This window comes from Sturnira hondurensis, unplaced genomic scaffold (assembly GCF_014824575.4).
Source record: "Sturnira hondurensis isolate 20B ecotype Veracruz unplaced genomic scaffold, ASM1482457v3 Scaffold0015596, whole genome shotgun sequence".
Classification (NCBI taxonomy): domain Eukaryota; kingdom Metazoa; phylum Chordata; class Mammalia; order Chiroptera; family Phyllostomidae; genus Sturnira; species Sturnira hondurensis.
This window is the reverse complement of record NW_028088227.1, coordinates 5,268,200-5,291,432: the sequence shown is the minus strand read 5'-3', so window position 1 is coordinate 5,291,432 and position 23,233 is coordinate 5,268,200. Positions and strand designations below refer to the sequence as shown.

The window sequence follows — 23,233 nt, the reverse complement described above, 5'->3', positions numbered from 1 at the left end:
TAAGTAAATGAAAAATATGAAATAATATGGCCAACTAAGTCCAAATATAAACTAAATAGAAATGGGCAAAATACTCTACTTAGAAAATAGTAAGTCTCAGGTTGGACTTTTAAAGAGACTCAACACCATGTTATTTACAAAAGTCAATTTAAACAATAAGGTACATAAAGTTGGAATTGAAAGAATCCTTCTACAGTAATAATTTGGAAACCTCTATGATATTGATAGATTCTGAAATACATAAAATGTCAATATTAGTACAAAAAGAAATAGAGAACATGAATAGACAAAAAAATGTTACAGAAGTGGAAATGATGGCCAAAGACCCTGTACCTGTTCTCCAAATAAAACAGGAATATTATATACTTTTTTAAAAAAAGAAACATAAAGTAGCAAATATTTAACTGAGTGCCTGGCCTGAAGTAAAAACTCCTTAAACAGAGACACTGACCTCACTGTTTAAACTCTGCCGCACAGTGTCTACCTAAGGAGAAACTTCTTCCTAAACGAGTTTGAAGAGAAAAGGCTTCATCTTACTCTCAGAGTGTCGACAGATGACAGGGGACACAGATGAAGTGGAGGAGCACTGTGGCCAAGAAACAGGCAGCAGGCTGCTGAGGTGGCCCTGAGGAGGGAGGCAGGGCTGATGGGGAAGGTGTCATGGTACGGGGAGGTCTGGAAGGCCCCGGCCCCCCGATTGGGAAAGTGTACCCAATAAACTGATGTCGGGAGCCCTTCAAGGGGCGGCCATAGCCTTCCTCCTTCCATCACCCTCAGGATCGTGGACTGACTACAGCCAGACACTCCCCTCTCACAGCCAGGCTGGGCTCGTGCCAGAGTGAGAACATTTGTTCAGCCAGGTTTTCCTGTCCTTAGTGTTAGGAACCTGTGCATAGGTACAGTGGAAAAGACTACAACTTCTAGAAAAAATACTAGAATTTCCGCCCTAATTAGTGTGCATAGATATTCACTAATTTCAGGGCATGTCACTTCATCTTGTACAGTCTGGGTCTTCTCAGAGCTTGTTCAATGCCCACCCTTACCTATATTCCTAAAATAAGCCTGCCTGCCACTCTGACTTAGTCTACAGTTGTGTCAAACTGTTTGAGACAGACTCCTCAAATCGACCTCTAATTTTCCTAATTTAAATTGGTCTCATGTACTTTGATATGAGAACGCAGTCTGAGAATTAATGTATTCATTAAATACTCAGGAGGAGCTGGGCAGGCATGTGGGGATGGCAGTGGTACTGACCGAGAGGCCTGACCCCTCCCCAGTTAGTGCGCCTGTCCACACTCGTCACTCACACCGGTGCTTTAAGTAACTCTCCTCGTGATCATCACTTTCTCATGTAAGCAAGCACGGAAGGGAGGGAGAAAGAGAAGCAGAGAAGATATCGATGTGAGAGAGAAACTTTGGTAGGTCGCCTTTTGTATGCTCCCTGACCAGGGACCAAACCCACAACACAGGCATGTGCCCTGACCAGGAATCAAACCCAAAACCTTTTGGTTTCTGGCACGATGACCAACCAACTAAGCCACTCCAGCCAGGACAAGGTAATCGTTTCTGTTTGGACAGACTGTCCTTGGTCCAGGGTCTTACAACTGACTCCCAGTAGACTGAATTTCAAGTGACATTGGTGAAACTATTAAGCAAGTTATATGCAATTCCCTTGTTAGGTAGGATCTAGGTTTGTGGCTAAAATAAGTAATTTTTTTAGAAATAGGAGTTGTCCATGTGAATCAACAAATATTAGATTCAACATTTAACTACCTGTTTAGCCACGTATCCTGGTTTGACCATGGGTGTCCCGGCATTATCATACTCTAACCTTTTGCCTTCTAAAGAGAAACTGACTTTCTTGATCACATTTTATTTCCTTGTTGACAAGTGCAAAACAAATGATTTCATCGGCAAGCAAGAATGATTAAACGCTAGTGTCATTTATTCTTTAAGTGCCATGTTTTATAAGGTACAATGAAAATAGAGCTTGATACATTTCCAAAGTTATTTTCAGCTTGTGCAGGAAAAATGACACTACCCCAGTGTCACCGAGTACTTAATGTGTTTCAGACATTGTTCTACATAATCTACATACCTCTAATTTAGTCTTTTTTAAAATTTCTATTTTACAGAGAAGAAACTGAGGTCAGAGCCATGACACGGCCTGCCTGAGAGGTCTCACGGCGAGGGAGTGAGGAAGCCTAGCTTTGAACCCAGACCGTTGGCTCCAGAGTCCACTTTTAACTCCTCTGCAGCCTCAGTTTCACAGAAAGAATGAGTTTATCACGCTGATGGGGTCTGGCCTTAGACTGTACTGACCAGCTGATATGAGCACTCACTCCTTAAGAGCCTTGCCCCGTCCGGTCAGTCCAGGTTCCAGTCATCCTGCCTTTTTGGTAGCTCTAACACGGACCCTCTTCACTATACACACGGCCACCGCCTTCGCCCAGCTTTGCTTCCATTCACGGGATTGAATGATTTCAATTCTCGTTTATTGTCTCCTTGCTTGGCCTTTCTCCTCTTCTAATTCCTTCTCCATATCACTGTAAAAAATATTCATCTAAATCACAAATTTAATTCTAATACTTAGAATACTACTAATACTCAATGGCTCCCCATAATCCACACACAGACTCCAAACCGTTACATTACCCAAGACACTCTACAATCTGTATCTCTGTCCAACTGTGTAACTGCCTCTTCTCCCCTGACTGTCTATGTTCCGTCAACACAGAATCGATTCTGTTACTGTGAACACCCCAATCTACTCTCTGGCTCTCCTGCCTTTGTTCTTCCCTTGGTTTGTGACGATTTCTGCTGTTAAAATATTTTGCCTGACCTGAATGCATCTTCCTCCCAGCAGGGGTGTCCAACCTTTTGGCATCTCTGGGCCACACTGGAAGAAGAAGAGTTGTCTTGGGCCACACATTAAATACACAAACACTAAGAAAAAATGATGAGCACAAAAAAAGGTTTTAAATTTATGATTTTGTGTTGGGTCACATTATAGCCATCCTCGGCCACATGCAGCCAACAGGCCATGGATTGGACACCCCTATGGGCAAGAGCACCACATTTTTGAGCAGTAAAATGCCCTTTCTCCAGGCAAGTTATCAAATGCAAATTCATAATTCCTGCCTGCTCTGCGGAAACATGACTTGATTATTTATTTATTTGTTTGTTTTTATGCTCACCCAAGTGTATATTTTTAAATTGCTTTTAGAGAGAGAAGAAGGGAGAGACACACAGAGAAAGAAAGAGAAACATCAATGTGAGAGAGAAACACAGATCAGCTGCCTCCCATATGCGCCCTTCTGGTGTGCGGGACAAGAATCCAAACAGCTGTTCCATCTGGCCAGAGCTGGCTGGGCCCTTTAAATAGCATTTCGTTCCCCTTTGGTTTGATGTTAAGCTTTGTCAGCAGAGAGTGCTGGACAGGCAACAAAGGAGGACAGAGTCTGGTGTTCTGGTTTCCCTGTGCTCCCTCAGCAGGTTCTGCTGGGGGCAGCAGCGATCAGCAGGTGGAACAGCAGGTGGCCAGCAGCTGCCCTCGGCGTGGCCTGGGTGACTGTGGGATACCTTCGGGGCAAGTCCTCTCCATGAGTTTTCCTCGGCACCCCGAAGGACATATTTCCAGCAAGTTTCATGCACGTGTGTGGCACCTCAGTGACTTCTCTGTCACCCAGCGAACTCAGCTCATCCGGATTTCAGCCCTGGTTGGGAGGAGGGGTGGAAGCTCTCCCCAGAGGGCTCAACCTCAGTCCTATGGATAGTGGTGAATCCTCATAGCTGCCATTCCTACGCTCCTTAGAGTTCTCGTTACCAGCCAACCCCTTGTTACTCTAACTGCTACTAGAGTTCACTTTCCCTGCTCAAGTTACTGTGCAGTTTCTCATTACTGGACAGAAGGGTAAATCCCCCCACTCTTTTGATGGGGCCAACTTCTTCCCAAACACCCTCAACCTTTAGTCCCCAGCATCAGCTGAGGCCTGTGCCTCTAGCCTGTCCAATCTAGTCCAAACAACTGGGAAAAGGAAAGGCAAGTCTCCTTCAGTTCAATAAGACCCAGTCCTGAGACTTCCCGCTCCCAGCCATATCTCCCTTCTTCAGACGATCCTCATTTGACCAACAGTACATGTTGGTTGAACTGATCTCATTTTTGTCTTGGGGGTGGTGAGGAAAAGGAACGGTGGTGAGAAAATTAAGAAATCAGCACATCCCCTTCCCCCTCTACATAATGAACTCAGAGACATATACCTGATTCCAAAGCCAATAGAACTAGCAACATTGTGGAATTTTTATGTGAGCTATCAAGGAAGAGAATGTCCTCTTTCTTGCTATCTTTAATCTAGGAGCATGTAAGGCTGAGAATAGTCGGCAGCTACCTTGAGACTCTGAGAAAAGAGCCAACAGAGTGCCTCACTGAAGAAAAGGATATAGAAATCTAATCCTTACCATATTCTGTGCCTTGATCGAGCCTTTCCTGAAGATATTGCCTATTGACTTTTAGTTTAGTAAGCTAATATATTCCCTTTTTAAAAGACCAGATTAGGTTATAGTAGGCATCCAATAAGTATTTCTTGAAAGGGTAACTGAACGCATAAATAAATTCTGAACAACTCAGTTGCATCAGAGTTCACACAGAAAAAATATACTAAGACCCCAGCCAGTAATTTCTACCTTCATGATCAGAGACAAAGATATTTAATACCAATTTTTTGCTATTATTCAAACACAGGAGCCACATTAGAGCTGTAAGACTAAATGGGAGACCATCGAGAATTAGTACATTAGTGAGGACGCACAAGGATATTTGATGCTAATGTCACAAAAAGCACAGGAAATATTAAAGCCACCCTGTGTCATCAATGCCCCCAAACAATGGGATGGCAGGAATAGATTTAGCTTTTAGTAGCCACTAAAAAAAACCTGACTTTCCTGACAAAGGTGTTGCTGTTTTCTGTATTTCTAATCCACTCTCTAGACAAAATTTCTCAGATAATCAAGGACATTGTTATGCTAGGACCTTGCCTGAGGACAGAAAAAAAAGGTGATTATTTTCTCTGACACACATATGTCTAGATGTGTTTATGTGCAATGCTACCACCAATGCTAAAACCCGACAATATAATCTGATTACATTAATTCAGAAGCTAGAGAAATAAATACCCCTCTTCATCACTGATTATCACGCAGAATCCTTTAAAAGCCTGAGGTGCCACGTGTCAACCTAGCACACAATGTCAGTGATTGCAGGACACACCAGGTGTTTGGCAAGGGCGACTTCAACAATGAATGCAATTATCATTCAGGGATGTTTAAAGACATTTGATGTGCAAATGAGTACTTCAGCTTTGCTTGGGAACATCGAATTCCCATTTTGGTGATCATTAAGCTTTGAACTATGTCATGCACTGTTCCATCACTAGTCTTTGGATTTGAAACAGGTACAGTAGCAAAAACCATAAGCAGTGATGTGAACCCTAAATATAATATGCTTAAAATGGGGTTCCACACTAAAGCACACACAAATACAAGCAGGATAGAACAAATAGCATAATATGGATGACTAGCATATCTGTATGTTAAATGAAGAGATGAACTCATTAGCAGCCACAGAAGCTGAAGTTTCCAGTAACAGAATGCAGAGAACCTGCCAAATCACACCACTTCTTCAGAGCTCCCAACTCTTTCCTCATTTTTAGATGGTGAACGATACTTGCTCAGGATTGCTTAGCTTGCCAACCATTACCTGGTTTCAGGGCAGAGAATGAAGGTGGATATTTTGGAGACTAACCTGATGATTCTTCATCTGCTTAGTGAATTTTTGATGGAGAAATATGAATATGTTTCTGATAAGAAAGTAATTCCCTCTACATTCTTGTAAGTCACTTAGAAGCCAGAAAAAAATCAATATCTGTAAAGAAGAGGAATAAAAAAAATTTGGCACGGGGCCTAAATGACAAAAAATAAAATATTATGTGTAATGCTTAAAGGGGAAACAGCCACTCAGCGGTCACCGTGCGGGAAGCTACAGCACTCGCTACAGGGTGCTACTCAAGCTTCAGAGCCAACCGGAAATAGAGTCACTCCTATCAGAAAGCATCTGCCCCTCTCTTCTCTCATCCATGTCTGATCAGCTAGGTAATGAAGAAACTTTTTTTTTTAATTTGGAAAAAGACCTGAAAAAGTTGTAGATGGTAATTCTAACCTGCTCTGTTAAAATACGAAAGATATTGTCTTCATCCTGAGTTAAAAACAAATAAATTGATGCTAGGAGACAACACTTGTTTGCTATTACGAGAGGATGTGCTTGTATGGAAAAGAACAAAAATGCTGCTGTGAAGAATTATATACCTTGTTTGTTTAAAATGGACTGTTAACACAGTGTCTTTTGTGGGACAAGGGACAAGCCCCATAATAGGAAACCTTGACAGACCTGAACTGGAAGTGTGCCAGGGACCGAAGCCTAAGTAATTCAGTAATAACACCAGAAACTGTAATTCCTCACTAGGCCCACAAGATAGCAACATTCTACCACTGCTCTTCACTACAGAGGCTGCACTCCAAGTAAAACAAATGCGTTGATGATAGCCATTCTGAATCAACAAACAAGTGCTGGTGAGGATATGGAGAAAGAGGAACACTTTTGCACTGTTGGTGGGAAGGCAGACTGGTGCAGCCACTGTGGAAAGCAGTGTGGAAATACCTCAAAACTCAAAAATGCATCTACCTTTTCACCCAGTGATCCCATTTCTGGAAATATATCTGAAGGAACCCAAAACACTAATTCAAAAGGACATAAGCACCTCTATGTTCAATTAAGTGTTATTTACAATCGTCAAGATATGGAAGCAGCCCAAGTGTCCATCAGTAGATGAGTGGATAAAACAACTATGGGACACCTACACTGTGGAATTCTGCTCAGCTGTAAAAAAGAAGAAAATTTAACCTTTGCGACAGTATGGATGGACCTGGAGAACATTATGGTAAGTGAAATAAGGCAGTCAGAGAAAGACAAATACCATGTGATTTGAATCATATGTAGAATCTAATGAACAAACTCAACTAACAGAAAAAACAGAGACAGACTCGTAGATGGAGAGCAGATGGCAGCCAGTGGGGAGGTGGGTAAGGGGGGGAGGGATTGAACAGAAAGGATAAAGGACTGATGGACATGGACAACAGTGTGCTGATTGCTGAGGGGCAGGTGGATATAAAGGGACTAAATGGTAACAGGAAAAAGTACAAGATTAAACAAAAAGCATGTGTTATGTAGTCTACAATCGTTTATTTAATTTATTAAATGTATTGGGACGATATTGGTTACCTAAACAGACACTTCTCCCATGAAGACATACAAACAGCCAACAGACATATGGAAAGATGTTTAACTGTAGTAGCTATTAAGGAAATGCAAATCAAAAAGCAATGATAAACCACCTCACACCTTTTAGGATGGCTGTTTCCAACAAGGAAAGTAACAAGTATTGGAGAGATGGCTGAGAAAGGGGAATCCTCATTCACTGCTGGGGGAAATGTAGACTGGTACAATCATTTTTAATTTCACCACTGAGAGTCTGACGAGACTTCTTACTATCGCTGAGTTGACCTTTCTATGGTTTGTGCTAAATCCCGCCCCTCCCCTTTTAACTTCCTTTAATCTGCTGTGTTGGGAAAAGAATACAATTGACTCCACGTGATGACAGGCTGCAGAGACAGCATCACCCAACAGCACTGGTCTAAACAGGTGGGTGGAAAGGCAACAGATTCTAGGCAGGGACTGGCCCCTTACATCACCCCACAGGCCCAAATTCCGTGAGCACTCTCCACACGGGGGCAGTTCAGGGAGTGTGTTTAGCCTGTCCCCACTGCCCAGGAATGGCTTAACAGGGGCTCCCACAGCGGAAAGGAGAGTGATACACGGATGCAAAATTAACCTCTTTGCCTCAGTCCAATCTTTCCCTGGTAAAGAAGATTGTCCATCTGGGGAGAGATCTTAAAGTGTTGCCTCTGAAGACTAAGTAAGTGAAATGGAGGGAAAGAAAAACTTTTTCTTGGACACACTTGAAAACAAAGTTATTTGTTGCTTAAAGGATACATAGAGCACAGGTGGGGCTGGGGGAGGGCCAGCCCTCACTGCAGTCTGCAAGAGGTGCTAGGGATTTTACAATGGCACCATAGCCCCCCTTTACCCAACACTTACTTTGTGCCTGATTCTGTGATACCCATTTCATAGGAATTTCCTGTGTTAGAACCTCACGCAACTCTGAGGGCTACACTATCATTAGGTCATATGAACAGAGGAAGTGTCAGAGATGTAAGGAGGTTATACCATGTATTACAACATGGCTAGCAGGCAAGTGGACATCAAACCAAGATTAAACCTAGGTAGTTTCAGTCCAGTGGCCAAATGGTCAGACGTTTAGTTCCTCTCAATGTCTTCTGAAATAGGTAAAAACTCTTCTCATACTGCTCACTTCATCCTATTTGCAAGACCCCTCCCTGGCTCTTGAGGAACTATTCTCCGAGAACATTCTCAGAAAAACTCCCAAGCAAGTCCTGCTATGTGTCTCTTTGCTCCTCAGGCACCTATAATAGAAATCTTAATTTGTGATTTATGAACGTGGAACTCGAGCTGGAGATGCTGAAATCCGAGGTTTTTCATAATGGTGCACAGTTTATACATAACTCAGAAATCTTGGCTCTTTTATCAGGGTGAACTCAGATATCCAGCCCAAGATTTTTTGACAGAAAACACTTATGGTTTTGGAAATTTCTTTGGAAATTACTAAATAAACCTGAGATAGCAAGTAAGGGAAGAACAGGCTCTCATTATTATTCACTTCCCACCTCACCTGCCCCTCGTTGTTCACTCCACTGACAAAGAAAATGAGACCTTGAGGGAATAGGGAAAGTGATATGTCAGGAATGGCCAGAATTAGGAGAATGAAGCTGGCAATAGGTTGGCTCCCTCAAAAGGAAAGTGTGCAATTCACATCCCATCATCTCAGACCTGATTTCAGTCCAGGGCTGGTACCGATTGTCTAGGGATAAGATCCACTGAGGGCACGGAATAGAGACAATGTTCGTAAACACTGAAGTGCATCTTAGTCCAACTGGTTGGACCATCTTGACTGCAATAAGATACCAGTCAATAACTAGGGAAACAGAGAGACGCCCAGCTGTAAGGACTGGGAATGTTGCCTTGGCCTCCCATCCAGTAAACTTTGTAAACAGAGTAAAGCTCCACTTTCGTTAGGGAACAAAAAAGTTAGTAGGACCCAAGGACACTTGACAAGCAAAGCATATATAATGCACAGTAACTACATAGTGTCACGGCCCAACCCAAGAGTGACAGATGTCAGGCGTGGTGTGACAGATTAATTCCAGCAATGGGAGGTGTGATGGGCTCCTTCTTATTGTCAGACTAAGAGAGGCTCGAAATCCATTATCTGAATAAAGCCAAGGCTGGAGAAGGTAACAGAAAATATTTAACGCATGATCCATATTAGGATGGGCACAGGTGGGCATCTGGCCAGCTGCCCAGAAGCTGGCCAAGTCCGCACTACCCATGGGCCAGCACTGCTCCCAATTTCAAGACAGGGCCGAGGCAGGTGCCCCATCTCAGCCTCTGCAGCCTTAATGAATGCAGTGTTGAACTCCTGGAAGTAAGAGGGAAATCCAAACTCTGCTTTGAAAGAAAACAATTCAAGCGAGTCTACTATAGCTTTTAAAATATATTATTGAATATAACTTTAATGTTGGAGCAATTTGGAGGTATGCCACATGGGTGAGAGATCCATGGGTGAGTGACCCAGGGGTGAGTGACCAAGGATCTTGTGAGCACTGAAATGTCTTTCGTTCAGTCCAGGGCTGTGCTATACATGGTCAACACCGCCACCACAGAAAGCAAATTGTGGTAAATTCTACATACGTACAATTTTCAGATGAGATAAAAGTCTCATAACATCCGCCATGTCCGCCAGGATGAGTAAGCGTGTGACAGCCGAGAGCAAAGCCCTTGCCGCCCGCACCATGGTGCCACGCTTCACGGATGAGCACGGGTCATCTGCGAACTCTGAAGAGGCGATGCGCATGGTCTCGCCTGGAAGACAAACACAGGAAGCCCGTGGGTAGACGGGAGGCTCGGAGCCTAGCAGTCCTAACGATCTGTGGATGGACGACCTTTGTTCTCACTGGAACACTGCCACAGCCAGGCAGCAAGTTCTCCACTTCCAACACAGCCGGACCTTTCCAGTCAACAGGATCAGTGCACGTGGGCAGGGGCTGCAGGCAAAACACGGTGCTCACTTCACATGGAGCAAGGAATTATTATTCCTTACTGATCTTAGCATCAGTAAGGAATATATTTAAGTCCAATTGTCTAATTATTGAGATTGATTTGCTTTTACCTTAATCATTCTCACTCTTCATATCTCTTGGAACCAATGGCATCTACTAGGCTGCTTGCTGAGGTTACTGCCAGTTCAGGTATGAAGCTGCCTCTCCACAGAGGAATGAAACTTAAGACTTTGGCTGCACTAACACTGTCTCTTTAACTGAGTTAGACAGTAACAGACTATAGAGATATCCACCCCTAGTCTCCTAATACTCTGTTAGAAGCCTCTTTTCTAATATAGAGAACACTTATAAGACAATCGAACTAATCCACAAATGTTTATTAAACACATATTTGTATCAGATATCCTACCGCGCTCTGGAATTACACAGGTGACTGAGAATTCTCTGGTCTCAAAGAGTCACAATCTAATAAGGAAACAGGTTCTAAATCATACCCACAAAGCAATTACTGCACGCCATGACAAACACAATTAAAAACACAGGCAAAAAAGGGAAGGGCGTAATTTACTCATTTAGTGGGAGTCTGAGGGGGAGCTGTCAACCTTGATGAGCTCGGAAGAACGAAGAGGTTTACCAGGAAGACCAAGGCGGAAGGGCACCTGACCAGACTAACAGGGTGCGAGGCTCTGAAACCTGGACTGGGCGAGGGAACTACAGTCACAGGCGAGGCACAGTGAGCAAGGGGTTTAGGGAAGAGGCGCGAGTGCTTGGGNATTAAGTGGAATGGATTTACGTATTTAAAGAAAAGAGAGTGCCCTGGCTGGCATGGCTCAGTGGGTCGGGCATCATCCTGCAAAGCAAAGCATGTTGGTGTGATTCCCAGTCAGGGCACAAGCCTGGGTTGCTGGCCCAGGCCCCCACTGAGGGCAGGCGAGAAGCAACCGATTGATGTTTCTCTCTAGCACATAGATATTTCTCTCTCTCCCTCCCCTTTTCTCTAAAAATAAACTAAGTAAAATCTTTTAAAAAAAGAAAGGGGAGATTTACAGCATTCTGCACATGAAGCTAGGGAGCCATGCGGAGGACCCCGGATGCTGCAGATTAGACTTACGAGAGCCACAGCTTGAGGAAGAGCAGTGGCATTGAGGGAGGACAACCCTCGGGACAAAGGTGCCTCCTCCCAGCATGTGGGGGGCCATGACTGAGCCAACTCATTTTTGAGTTCAGGTTTCCATATAAACGGTCCTTGTAAGGGCACTTCAGATGCTGACCGTTTATTTGGTCAGCGAGATTGCTTCAAAGCCAACGGGTGCCACATATCAGTACAGAACTCTCAACTTGGGGCCCACAGCAGCAGGCACCCCTGAAAGAAGCTCACAAGATAATAGTACATCTGAAAGAGAGGTGGGGGAGGGCGGGGGAGCGGGGAGAGACAGAGAGAGAGAAGAGGCCCACATTAATAAATGTGACTGTTCAAAGAGAAATCTCATGCTAAATTCTGAGATTTCTCTTTGATAAGTAGATGATTTCATCCAATTTAAATTACGTCGTAGACCGCTCTGCCTGGTTCTAGGGATGGTATCTCTACCCCTTGTGGTACGGGTGAGGAACGACCTCTGGAATGCGAGCCACAGGAGACAAAGCTTGTCTCTGGCAGCAAACGCTGCCTCAGTTTCCTCTCCCTGACCCCAAAGCTTGGTTGGAAGTCAATGACGAGTAAGACCCCTCACGGGGGGGGGGGGGTAACCTAAGGCAGACTTGATCACTTGGGAGGCCTTCATGGAAGGACTCAGGGTGGCTGTGACAGGGAGCAATGGACTCTCATCTCCCCACTTTGTCAAAGCCCAAGTTCCCGTGTTCTCTGGGAGAAGTGCTTCCTGGCTCTAATCCCCTTAAGCCTGAATACCTGTTGAGGAGGGGTGCAGCTCCTTGCCTTGCTAGAGAATATGGGTGGGGAGGGGGGGATCTGGCATCACAAAGACTTTCTGATAAACCTGTGAAATTTCCTCTGCTAAGAGTGCTTTCATTCATATGTTAAAGGTTCGAGCAGGTAACCCCAAAACTCTGTTCCTGACAGACTCTGACTCATACTAAGCCCTGAGGTTTCTTTGAAATGTTATCTACTGTTTGATCCTTGCTGCCCTGTATTCCTGTGTATTACAACCCAATAAAAGCCCCTAGAGGAGGGAGCTCAATGCCTTTTTTCCCTGAGAAACTGGCCACTGCTCATGGCCTTTTTCCTCTGGGAAACTGGCCACTTCTCCTCCCCAAGCAGATCACATCATGTCTCAGTCATGATTACTCTCATCCGTGGTGGCTGGGGGGACTTGTGTGGAAAGTTGCCCCCACAATTAAAACTAAAAACTCATTTTCGGCAGAGGCAAATAATGTCATGTTATCAAAGATTTAAAAGGAAAGGCAATCCAAAGTCAGCTATTACTTGAGTGAGTTTTATACCCCTATAGTTTTAGGATTACTGAATTAAAACATAAATCTATATTACAAAATGATAAGTGAGTTTATCAGCATAAAATTAGCTATTTTCCCAGGGAACTGCTTTTTCTATAATATCAAAAATTTTAGCCAAGAAATAGCATACATGTACAGCAGAGGGAAGGGAGTGGTGGAGGAAGGATCACCCTGTTTCCTTTACAGCTACTGCTGCTGCACTCCACCTTCTTCATGGCTTTGCAAACCTAAGCTCAGAGCACCGTTTCTACGGCACAGCTCTGGGCTGCTCCAGGGACCTTACCTCTGCTGGAAATAAAAAAAAAGTTAACATCTCCAAATAAGTGACTAAAGGAAAATAATAGTAATTAATACGTATATGTACATAATTAATACGTAAAGATTTATTATACAAGTATTATTCTGAAAGCTTTACATATACATGTATATATATATAAATTATATATAATATACAAATTATATATATATATATATATATATATTCAAAGATTTAGAAATGTATCATTAAAGTCACAAAGACCTATGATCACATCTCAACTTCAGCCCAACCATTAACAAACATGTGAGCTTGGCAGTGAATTCACCTTTGTGCTTCAGTCCCCTCAACTGTACATTAAGGCTGAGGTGATGACGCCTGCCTTATGGGCTGCAGTTGAGGGATATGAGTTAGAGATGACATTCACTATCATCAATGCCACTGCTCCTCTATCACTGCAAACCCTCTCCAGTACAAGAATTACCAACAAACTGGTTAAAGGATGAAAGTGTATTTTTTTGGTTGATTCCTCGAGTACATAATAACTAAGAAGCAGGAGAATATCTGCCCCAAATATGCATATCGCTTATTGCTGTAAGTCAGGTTATACATCCCTCCCCTCAAACAGGGGGTTAGTGCTTGATTTTCAAATCAGTGACTGTTCTGGTTCTCATGCTACTCTAAAGGCATTAGGATGGATAGATAATTTTGCATAAACTTGAGATAATATCAACTCAAATGTGGAATGAAGCAGGACAATAATAATAAATAAAAAGAGGGATGACGTGCAGATGACAGAGTGTTGGGAGCAGACAAGTCACAGAGGAAGCAGATCATAAACCCATGGCATGAATGTCACATGTCTCATCCTTTGACGGGCAGCCCTGCATTCGGTGTAAGCAATCTTTAAACATTTGGCAAATGAACTACTGAAAGACTGTGAGACGAAAGAAGAAAGTGAGGTTCAGAGAAGGCAGAGTGAAGGAACGGAAAACTCAGAAAGTTAATGGTTCTAGATGCTGATGAGGGTTTAAATTCTGCTGTCTTTGTATTCTTTCAGCAATGGCTGTCTCTGGGCTTGTCCTCTAGAATCAAAAGCTAGAGGGGTACACTGAGAAAGGAAATGGGGAAAAACGGAAGGCACAGAGCCAATGGAATGAAATACCCAGAACTAGAGTAGATTAAGACCTAGGAAGTGGGATAGCAAAATCACGATGTACCTGCCCTACTTTGCATGGTAATTTACATTGTCAATATTTTGATTATAAAATAAAGATTACTCCTTTTGAGAACTGAAAAATAAAGACAATTAAAGAGAACCAAATAGCATACACTATTCCAGTAACCAAAGACAACCACCAGGGAACATTAGATGAGCTGTCTTCTGGAGAGCTCTTTATGCCTACACTTTTAAACAGTAGTTATAGTACGTAATACTATAACTGCATATTCTCCTCTGTCTAATTACATATATTTTCCTTTGTCCAATTACATAAGTTATATGGCATGTAATCATTAACTTTCTTGCAATTTCCCTCCTTACAGAGTTCCTAGAGGAGATGAGAGAAAAAGAATGAGAAGTTCCAATCCTCTTCGCGAAGGTTTGTTTCCTGTTCACAATATCCCAAGCCTGCCTGGGAACCTTTTTCACACATCTCTTCCTCAAGGTACAAATCTTAAAGAATACTGAGAACTAGATCCTATACAGTAATGCAAGAAAATGCAACCTGTTTTTAGAGAAGAAAACAAGATTGGTGGGGTTTGTTACCTGACCACAGTTCTGCAGTCTTCACTAATTCTGTTCCCTAAACCACATTGTCACTGAGCCACACACTCCCAAAGCCAGTGCAGGAATAGCCAAATTTTAGGATGGTAACTGAGTAGAAAGTGGACATCTCCTGAATGTTTTATCACTTTGATTATGTTGTAGAGTCTATAAGGCAATGGGATGCCTGAAAGCCACCTACTGCTATGGTTAGCTAATTTTCAAAGCATGGGAAAATACTGATGTTCCTTTTAGAAGAAGCAAACTAAAATGTTAAACGAATGGTCAATGTGGGAAATGTCACAGAAGTTACAATGTTATCAGAGACAACATCACATCGTGCCTCTTGGTTCCTTTTCAGAAGACACAGGTGAGTGCTCCTTTGAGAAGATTCACACAGAACTGGGTGATATACAGGAAAGGATGGGCCAAGCAGGTGTTGATAAAGCCAAGGACCTCTGAACTCACTGCATTATAAACACTGAGGAATATCCTGTTTGAGGCTGGTTCCTGCATCCAGAGGATGGTACCCAAGAGGTGATTCAAGTTTTCTTTCATTTTAAGATTCTATTAGGTTGTATCTATTTGAAGTCAATTTGATATGTGCTCTCTGATATCATTCCTAATAAGTACATTTCTCTTTTATTTAGAATTCTCAGTGTGCAAAGTTCTGTTCCAATAGCCTTACATGGTTTAATTTAATTACTGCACAATAAACTAAATACTTACACTGTCACCATTTATACCAAAGGAAACAGAAAAGAGAACGGGAAGCTAACTTAGCTAAGGTCAAACAGCTGGGAAGTGATTCTGGTGGGGCCAGAATTCAAGGCCAGTCCAGCTCCAGAGTCTATGCTTTTAATGAGTGCTTTAGAAATATCTTTAAATTCTACTTACTGTATTACACTTACCTGTTTACATATCTCTGTCTGGACTTATATTATGAGTTGAAGGCTTGTATGTTACTTTATTTGGTTACTGGACTATTTTAAGAAAAAAAGGGAGAGGGGAAGAGAGGAAGGTAGAGAGGGAGGGGAGGGGAGGGGAGGGGAGGGAATAAACAAAGGCATTTCTTCAATTATCCTCAGGCTTCCCCACTTCCTGGCAGGGCTGATTTATGGCTGTCTGAGCCTATATATTCAATACTTTTCAGTGTTCACCCCTTTCCCAGAACTGAAAGCACAGCCAGAGTGGGGACCATAACTGTAGCATATCAATTTCTTTACTCGTAGTATTTAACATACACCTGACAAGGTACATTTACTTAACTATTGGGAGGAGCAAAAGAAGGCCTGCCTGGAACCTTACGTTTTAAAACCTATCAAATCATTGCTGAAGCAGGGAGAAAGGACAAAAATCCTAAATGCTACATGTTGTGTACCACTCTGCCTGGTTTCAGGAATTGTAACTCGACCCCCTGTGGCTAAGGGCCAGAGGATGACTTTTGGAATGCGAGCTGCAGGAGACAAAGCTTGTCTCTGGTAGCAAAGGCTGTCTCAGTTTCCTCTCCCTGCCCCCAAAGCTTGGTCAGAAGTCAATGATGGGTAAGAACCTACACAGCAGGGGGCAACCTAAGCCAGACTCGATCACTTGGGAGGCCTTCATGGAAGGACTGGGGGGGAGGGGGGGTGCTGCAAAAAAGAGGGAGCAATGGTCTCTCACCCCCTGGCTTTGACAAAGCCCAAGTCCCCATGTCCCTTGGGAGAAGCGCTTCCTGGCTCTAATCCCCTTAAGCCTGAATACCTGTTGGGGAGGGGTGCAGTTCCTTGCCTTGCTAGAGCGTGTGGGGCANTACCATGGTGACACAATGGTGAGTTTTCAAGATGCATGGCCCTAGAAGACTAAATAAACTTTACGATAGAGGCTGGCAGTAAAAGACAGAAAAATGTACTTGAACAATAATTCAATTTTAAAAAGTTTAGCTCAAACTAAAAAATAAAAGAGAGAGAGAGAGAGAGAGGCTGGCAGTTAGAAGATACATATTCAATCCAAGTGTCCCACCCTTGTCACAGACTTCCATAAATGTCCTCCTCCTCCCCAGCTCCTCAGAAAAGACTCATTAGCCAATGGCTATGTGGTCTGGACGGGAGGGCTAGCTCCTTCCCACTCCGTACAGTGCAGCAAGAAAGAACATCATACACCAATGAAATATTGAGAGGGTCACCACAGATAAATGATTAAGTGGAATGGATTTACGTATTTAAAGAAAAGAGAGTGCCCTGGCTGGCATGGCTCAGTGGGTCGGGCATCATCCTGCAAAGCAAAGCATGTTGGTGTGATTCCCAGTCAGGGCACAAGCCTGGGTTGCTGGCCCAGGCCCCCACTGAGGGCAGGCGAGAAGCAACCGATTGATGTTTCTCTCTAGCACATAGATATTTCTCTCTCTCCCTCCCCTTTTCTCTAAAAATAAACTAAGTAAAATCTTTTAAAAAAAGAAAGGGGAGATTTATAGCATTCTGCACATGAAGCTAGGGAGCCATGCGGAGGACCCCGAATGCTGCAGATTAGACTTACGAGAGCCACAGCTTGAGGAAGAGCAGTGGCATTGAGGGAGGACAACCCTCGGGACAAAGGTGCCTCCTCCTAGCGTGTGGGGGCCATGACCGAGCCAACTCATTTTCAAGTTCAGGTTTCCATATAAACGGTCCTTGTAAGGGCACTTCAGATGCTGACCGTTTATTTGGTCAGCAAGATTGCTTCAAAGCCAACGGGTGCCACATATCAGTACAGAACTCTCAACTTGGGGCCCACAGCAGCAGGTACCCCTGAAAGAAGCTCACAAGATAATAGTACATCTGAAAGAGAGGTGGGGAGGGCAGGGGAGCGGGGAGAGACAGAGAGAGAGAAGAGGCCCACATTAATAAATGTGACTGTTCAAAGAGAAATCTCATGCTAAATTCTGAGATTTCTCTTTGATAAGTAGATGATTTCATCCAATTTAAATTACGTCGTAGACCGCTCTGCCTGGTTCTAGGGATGGTATCTCTACCCCTTGTGGTAAGGGCGAGGAACAACCTCTGGAATGCGAGCCACAGGAGACAAAGCTTGTCTCTGGCAGCAAACACTGCCTCAGTTTCCTCTCCCTGACCCCAAAGCTTGGTTGGAAGTCAATGACGAGTAAGACCCCTCACGGGGGNGGGGGGTAACCTAAGGCAGACTTGATCACTTGGGAGGCCTTCATGGAAGGACTCAAGGTGGCTGTGACAGGGAGCAATGGACTCTCATCCCCCCACTTTGTCAAAGCCCAAGTTGCCGTGTTCTCCGGGAGAAGCGCTTCCTGGCTCTAATCCCCTTAAGCCTGAATACCTGTTGAGGAGGGGTGCATCTCCTTGCCTTGCTAGAGAATATGGGTGGGGAGGTGGGGATCTGGCATCACAAAGACTTTCTGATAAACCTGTGAAATCTCCTCTGCTAAGAGTGCTTTCATTCATATGTTAAAGGTTCGAGCAGGTAACCCCAAAACTCTGTTCCTGGCAGACTCTGACTCATACTAAGCCCTCAGGTTTCTTTGAAATGTTATCTACTGTTTGATCCGTGCCACGCTGTATTCCTGTGTATTATAACCCAATAAAAGCCCCTAGAGGAGGGAGCTCAGTGCCTTTTTTCCCTGAGAAACTGGCCACTGCTCATGGCCTTTTTCCTCTGGGAAACTGGCCACCTTTCAAGCAGATCACATCATGTCTGAGTCATGTGTGCTCTCATCCGTGGCACACAGGGAGACTTTCAAAGAAAGTCGCCACCACAGCTGCACACGTCACAATTATGATCTGAATATTTTCTTCCTCTTTTTTTTTCAATTGGACTTGTAAGGTCAATTGAAGCGGCAAACAGCCTGGAAGATATAACACTGAGAAAGGCAAGTGTTAGTAGAAGTAAGCGACTCCCTCATTTCTCCTTAGTTTTGTGATCAAGAGGAAGGAACTGTTCAATGTTTTGGAAACAATCAAGCATTTAAGAGGACAATGTATGCATTTCACCCCAGGGTGGTTAGGGCTCAAACTCATGATTAGGGGGAATGATTGACAATCAAGATTTTCCAAGGCTTAGGGATGATGAAAGCATTCATGTATTTTCTCAAGCAAAATCTGCATTAAATAAGCCACCTCATGCAGACCCTCTCATTTCTAGCACTGAATCGTTCAGATGCTCCTCTTACCAAAATGCTAGATATCTGCGGCCTACATATGTGAAATTCAGAAGAGAGCCTTCTATGCTTATGTTTTTTAAAAGCACATATTGTGCAAACCACATTAAAAACACGAAAATATTATAAAATGAGAATGTTGCTTTTTCCTCTTTCCACCAAGGGTAGTCTTTGATAGAGAACTCTATCTTTCTTTGTTTTTCCAAAGAGATCTCTGAGCAAATGAGACATTACATGGGAAACAGGAGAAGGCTGATGGATCCACTGTCTCTGAAGTGACTGCAAGACTAGAGAGGTTCTGACCTGGGTGGGCCCTCCTCCTGCATCATTCAATAGCTCACTCTCCTCACACTGATAAAGACACAGAAGCCAACTGGAGAATGACCTGCTGGATGGAGGTCATGCAGCTGGGTGAGGCCAGTATCCCAGGTTCCTTACATACATATTAGGGGCTCTGGCCACAGCCCCAGAGTGTTTGGGAGACCACCAAGCATGATGTGACACCAACAAATTAAAACTTCCTTCTCGGCTATTAAAATCCCCAAATAACTTCCATGGCTGGTGTGGTTCAGTGGACTGAACATTAGCCTGAGAACTGAGGGGTTGCCAGTTCGATTCCCAATCAGGACATATGCCTGCGTTACAGGCCAGGTCCCTAGTATGGGGTGTGTGAGAGGCAACCACACATGGATGTTTCTCTCCCTCTTCCCTTCTCTTCACCTCTCTCTAAAAATAAATAAATAGAATCTTAAAAAAATTCCCAAAGCACCACATGACCTTGTTTCAGCCCTGCCTCAGGGGCTAGAGCGGCTCTGAATAGCAAGGCACATGCTCATTTGGTCAGGCCCAGGGTCTTTGTCAAGGTGGGTGACTGAATCTGTCCCAGTGGAATTTTCCCCATATCAGATATGTTCAGTAGGTAAAAGTACTATGAATGCCAGTCACTGATGATTAAGCGTATGGAATGTTATGAGCTATTAAACATAGTTAGAGACAGTAATGCGCCACCTTGCAGAAGGCACAGATCATTAAGCATATGGATTTTAAATATTTCAGCTGTAGCCTTTTCCTGGGTTGGGAGGAGAGGGTATAAGGTAATTTTGCATTGTTGTAGCCAGAAAAAACCATTAAGCTGCAATATGGCACACTTCACAAACGAGGTCTTCACAAAGACCAGTTAAACATATAATAACAAAAGTCATATTCCATAAAAAGATGATTATTGCCCTGGGCTCGAATACAGTGGAATACCATAGACTTGGAAACAGTAAACAGTAATATGCTAAGCATAAGAGAAAAATGGAGTACAGAAGATAACTACAGAACCCAATGTCACAATATTTTTATAAAATTAACACAAATATCAATGAATATGTAAATGTTACTGTTCAATGAAAGTGTTTCTGAAATAAGTATACTATGTCAAATATATACTATTGTAAGAAATCGAAGCAGACTATGTCATGCAAATCCTAAAATCTGACCATTCTGCTTTTTTTTCACGTTCAAACCAGTAAGGAAAATCAGTTTTCTCCATGCACATAACTTAATTGAGCTGTAACTGTATAGCATTGTTTACCAGGTTCATGATACCAATTACTTGGAACATTTTTTGCTCTGTTTCTAGTTTTTAAAATGTGTGGAAGAGTTTTCTATCCATAATCAACTCTTCTCATTATGAGGATTGTTCCTGCGTTTTCATTTAGCTAGAGACTAATTTAGAAAAAGTTGCCATTCTATTTTACAGTCTAGCAATTTCAAGCATAGTTTGTCTGTAGCCTGTATGGTTCAGATTACATACTGTACCTTTATTTATGCTTCCTATATGCTTTTCATTGCATTTATATATCAGCTAATATGAAATCAGTGATGCAAGTATTTTGTAGTTGTACTAATGACAAGTTTTAAATACCTTAGTAACACCCAAATATACTTTTACACAGAGTCTGAAGACAGCCTAATGTGAATAAATAAGCTTAAATTATGTAGACTAATTTGGGGACAGTCAGTTGTGAATTTGTGAAATCTTATCAAAAACAAAAGGTTACTCGGCCCTGGCTGGTGTAGCTCAGTGGATTGAGCATGGGCCTGCGAACCACTCGATCACAGTTCGATTCCCAGTCAGGGCACATGCCTGGGTTGCAGGCCAGTTCCCGGCAGGGGACACACGATACATTGTGTGTCCTCGGCAGAGGCAACCATACATTGATATTTCTCTCCCTCTCTCCTTCCCTTCCCCTCTAAAGATAAATAAATAAAATATTTTTTTAAAAAGGTTACTAAAAAAATTAACTGCAGTGGTAAACCATAGCAAATAAAACTCAGAGTCAACAGTCCCAGCTTCTGGTCTGGACTCTGCCCCTAATTGGCTACATGGCCTTGCCTAAGCCAAGTAAAGCTCTTGATACTTTATTCCTCTGATGGGTAGCTTTATACATGTCTCTGAGAGATGGCAGAGACTGGCTACACACTGCCACCCTGCCAAGCTCCCTGATACGGCAAAATACAAAAGAGAATGTCCTAGACAAATGCACTGCTCGCTGTTAATTAGTTCCTTGGTCCCATACTGGGCAGGTCTGGAACAACAGTGAGATTTCAGCATCTCTCTATCCTCTACATCAAGTTCTAAATGAAAAGTGGGATTGAGGGTTCTAGGACACCTTTCCCGTGGGTGATTCATTTTTCTCTAAGATATCCAAGGAAAGAAATCCCACCTTATCATACCAGTGACATGAAATTAGAGGGAATCATAGGGAAACAAAAAAATCAGTGCATTTTAACCTTTACTTTCCTTCCATTGGAAATGTGAACCACTAGCTCTGTCAAAATCATGTGCAAAATGTCAGGAAACAAAGGACAAAATTATTATTTTTTTAATTTTCTAATTAAGTTTCCAAATAATATGCTCCGTGTTTTTTTCAACCTCCAGATATCATTTATTCTAAAGCACACGACAATTTAAAGCAATAAATCAATTGTTAAGCTGAAGAAAAGCAGGATAAATGCACTAAATAACAGTAGGATTTTGCACACTCATTGCTCAGTTGGACCCATCCTCGGGCTCCAGTGCCAGCCTCAGTCTTCATGCCTTTGACAGGCTGATCCCAAGCAAAGGGGCTCTGTCTGTGCTGCTTAATGGTTATTTCTTTTGAAGCATAAGAGGACAGTTTTAATAAAGTACTTAAAAAATTGCCCCTACACCGTGGCCAGTAAACATAAGTGCCCAGTTCCTTAGTAAACATATTAGTTACTACAAATTTATAAATTCATGTTGAGAGTGTTAATTTAACCTTCCATGTACGTCTGTTGATAGAGAGAATATTCTGATCATGCTGAAGTTAGCATTCCACTCTGCACAACAGCACAATGAGTAATAAACTAGCACAGAATTTTAAAGCAACTAGTGATACACGATATTTAATTCTTATGTCACCTGCCTATTACAAAGATAGAGAGATCAAACAGCAATTGCCCTGAGGCACTGCTGGGAGATGTCTGTGCTAAATACAGGAACTAGTTTTGAACACTGAAGAGAAGTTGATCTTCACATCAAAAGAAGTTTAAAGGAAAGGTTGGAAAAGAAAATACTGATGTCAAAGAACCTGTAGGTATGAAGAATTTAAGAGACAGAGACTGAAGCACTACCTGGTTTAACATGCAAATTTTTAAGCCATCTTCAGACAGTGTTTACGAAGTAAGAAGTAAGTCATCCAGGCACATTGGACAGGAGACAATGGCAGCCCGGGTTGATTCACTCCGAGCCCACACAGAGGTCACCACCTGGTTACCTAGGTCCAAAGCTCTTACTAAGACAGAAAAAGAGCCCAGTATGAACCTACCATACGCCCTTTCCAGGATGCCCTACAGAAACAATGAACAGTCCACTATATTTAATTCTCAAGACAGATTGTAGGTTCAATAAATTTTAATAGGTCCATTTATCTTCACACAATTCCAAGTTAAGGAATCTTTACAGGTATACATGCATGGACATGCAAAAGCTTGTCACACAAACCCCCTCAAGTGTGCCCTATTGAAATACTCCAGCCAGGCCTTTGGCAGGCAGAGCTGGCAAAGCCTGTAAATGGAACCATTTACAGAATTTAGCCTTAAGGTTTCTTTTGCTTCCTGGGCTGCTACACATTTTAATTACGTGTGAGAATCCCCAAACCTACTAATTTTCAATAATCAACAGATGCCGATTGAGCTCATTCCCCAAAATGGTAGCATTGCAAAAAGCTATTGGTCCTACTCTGTGCTCTTAATGTAATTAATGTTACCTCTCACTTCT

The 23,233-nt window shown here is 42.8% G+C and overlaps 1 protein-coding gene across 1 annotated transcript in view; it reads right to left on the bottom strand.

Moving 5' to 3' along the window:
- Positions 1-23,233, bottom strand: part of LOC119000346 (catenin alpha-2-like) — an 895,408-nt gene that overhangs the window by 540,823 nt on the left and 331,352 nt on the right. Inside the window, exon 4 of the mRNA XM_037065306.1 lies at positions 9,945-10,111. Within this exon, the coding sequence (XP_036921201.1) occupies positions 9,945-10,111 (167 nt within the window). The remainder of the gene's footprint in view (positions 1-9,944; positions 10,112-23,233) is intronic.